The 1301-nt window shown below is 38.1% G+C and overlaps 1 protein-coding gene across 1 annotated transcript in view; it reads left to right on the plus strand.

The window, feature by feature from the left end:
• The window catches only part of LOC128687982 (endoglucanase A), a 14678-nt gene extending 14035 nt beyond the window's left edge, over positions 1 to 643 (plus strand). The window contains exon 15 of the mRNA XM_053775627.2: positions 406 to 643. Within this exon, the coding sequence (XP_053631602.2) occupies positions 406 to 513 (108 nt within the window). The 3' untranslated portion in view covers positions 514 to 643. The remainder of the gene's footprint in view (positions 1 to 405) is intronic.
• Positions 644 to 1301: the final 658 nt, after the last annotated feature.

Raw genomic sequence — 1301 nt, forward strand, 5'->3', positions numbered from 1 at the left:
GTTACCAACATTTTATAGCTGTCCTTGTGTATAAAAAAAAAAACATGAGTTTAAGGAGAAAAATTGAAGTGTGATCCTCATAGCTAATACGATGTTTTTTACCTATATTAAAACAGCATAACTAGAAATATAGCATAAAAAAACAAATTTATACATCATCACGAACAACTACGTTGTGATAAAATAAGATAACATTATAAAAAAATCAACGCGAGGGAACATTGCATAAATAAAATTCAGTTATTTTAGGTAGTTCTAATTCAGTACATATGTTTTCACACTTTAGTTTTATCCGTAAGCAGATCTCTCAAATGCAATTGTTATTTTTAGTCTGTAAATGTAATCGTTCTCTGATGTAAGTACTTTAGTCTATATTCACTAACCAAAAAAACGTTCTGTTTGCAGGGTGACGGCTACACCGACGTCCGCACAGATTACCAGCATAACGAGGTTGCTTGTGATTACAACGCCGCCTTCAGTGGAGCTCTGGCAGCTATGGTAGAGATCAGTTAGACGACGTTCTCCTCTCCCATGAAACTAATTAATGAAGATACTTCAGTGATGCAGTTTGCTTGCAATATGTTTACATTTTCACTCAGACCATCTAGAGATGAACAAAGAAATTAAATAATGGTTAGCAGCATTGATTTCCTTATTTTCCTTAATGAAATGTTCATATAAAGGATTCGTTCATCATGAAAGATCTTTCAGTGTTCCATCACTGTGCATTATGCTGATGGATTGGCACGATATGATAGCAATTTTATTGGTTTGTCGTAAATTGAATACGTCAATTTCTAGCACAATGGCACTAAAACAAGGATAGGGTGAACCCCCTTCCCCTCCCCCCCCCCAAAAAAAAAATACTAAGTATTCGCCGCCATTCTTTCAATAGCTGCCTCGTCAGAATTACTCAGGCATCAGTTCAAGTGACACTCCGAACTGCCACATCCCTAGTCCTCCTTCAGAGTGTAGGCACTGTATCTCTTCCTTCCGGGACTACAGTCTAGCTAACTGGTTTCCTTGATTTTTTCATAAATGTTGCATTGCTCACACTTCAACAGTACCTTCACTTGCTCCATTCTAACACGCTCATACATGCTTACTGTATACTCAAATCCCAACCTTTAAAACTTCCCACCCCTTCACTCTACAACCCTTTCTCGGTAGACTTCTACCCCTCTTTCCTTCCTCTCCAGATATATGCCCTCTATTTGTCATACAGCTGTACTCCTCAAAACAACCTAACCATCCCAACAACTCCTCTGCTCTCTGAATTGTACTCTTCCTAACTGCACACC

This window comes from Cherax quadricarinatus, chromosome 10, assembly GCF_038502225.1.
Source record: "Cherax quadricarinatus isolate ZL_2023a chromosome 10, ASM3850222v1, whole genome shotgun sequence".
In the NCBI taxonomy this organism is placed as follows: domain Eukaryota; kingdom Metazoa; phylum Arthropoda; class Malacostraca; order Decapoda; family Parastacidae; genus Cherax; species Cherax quadricarinatus.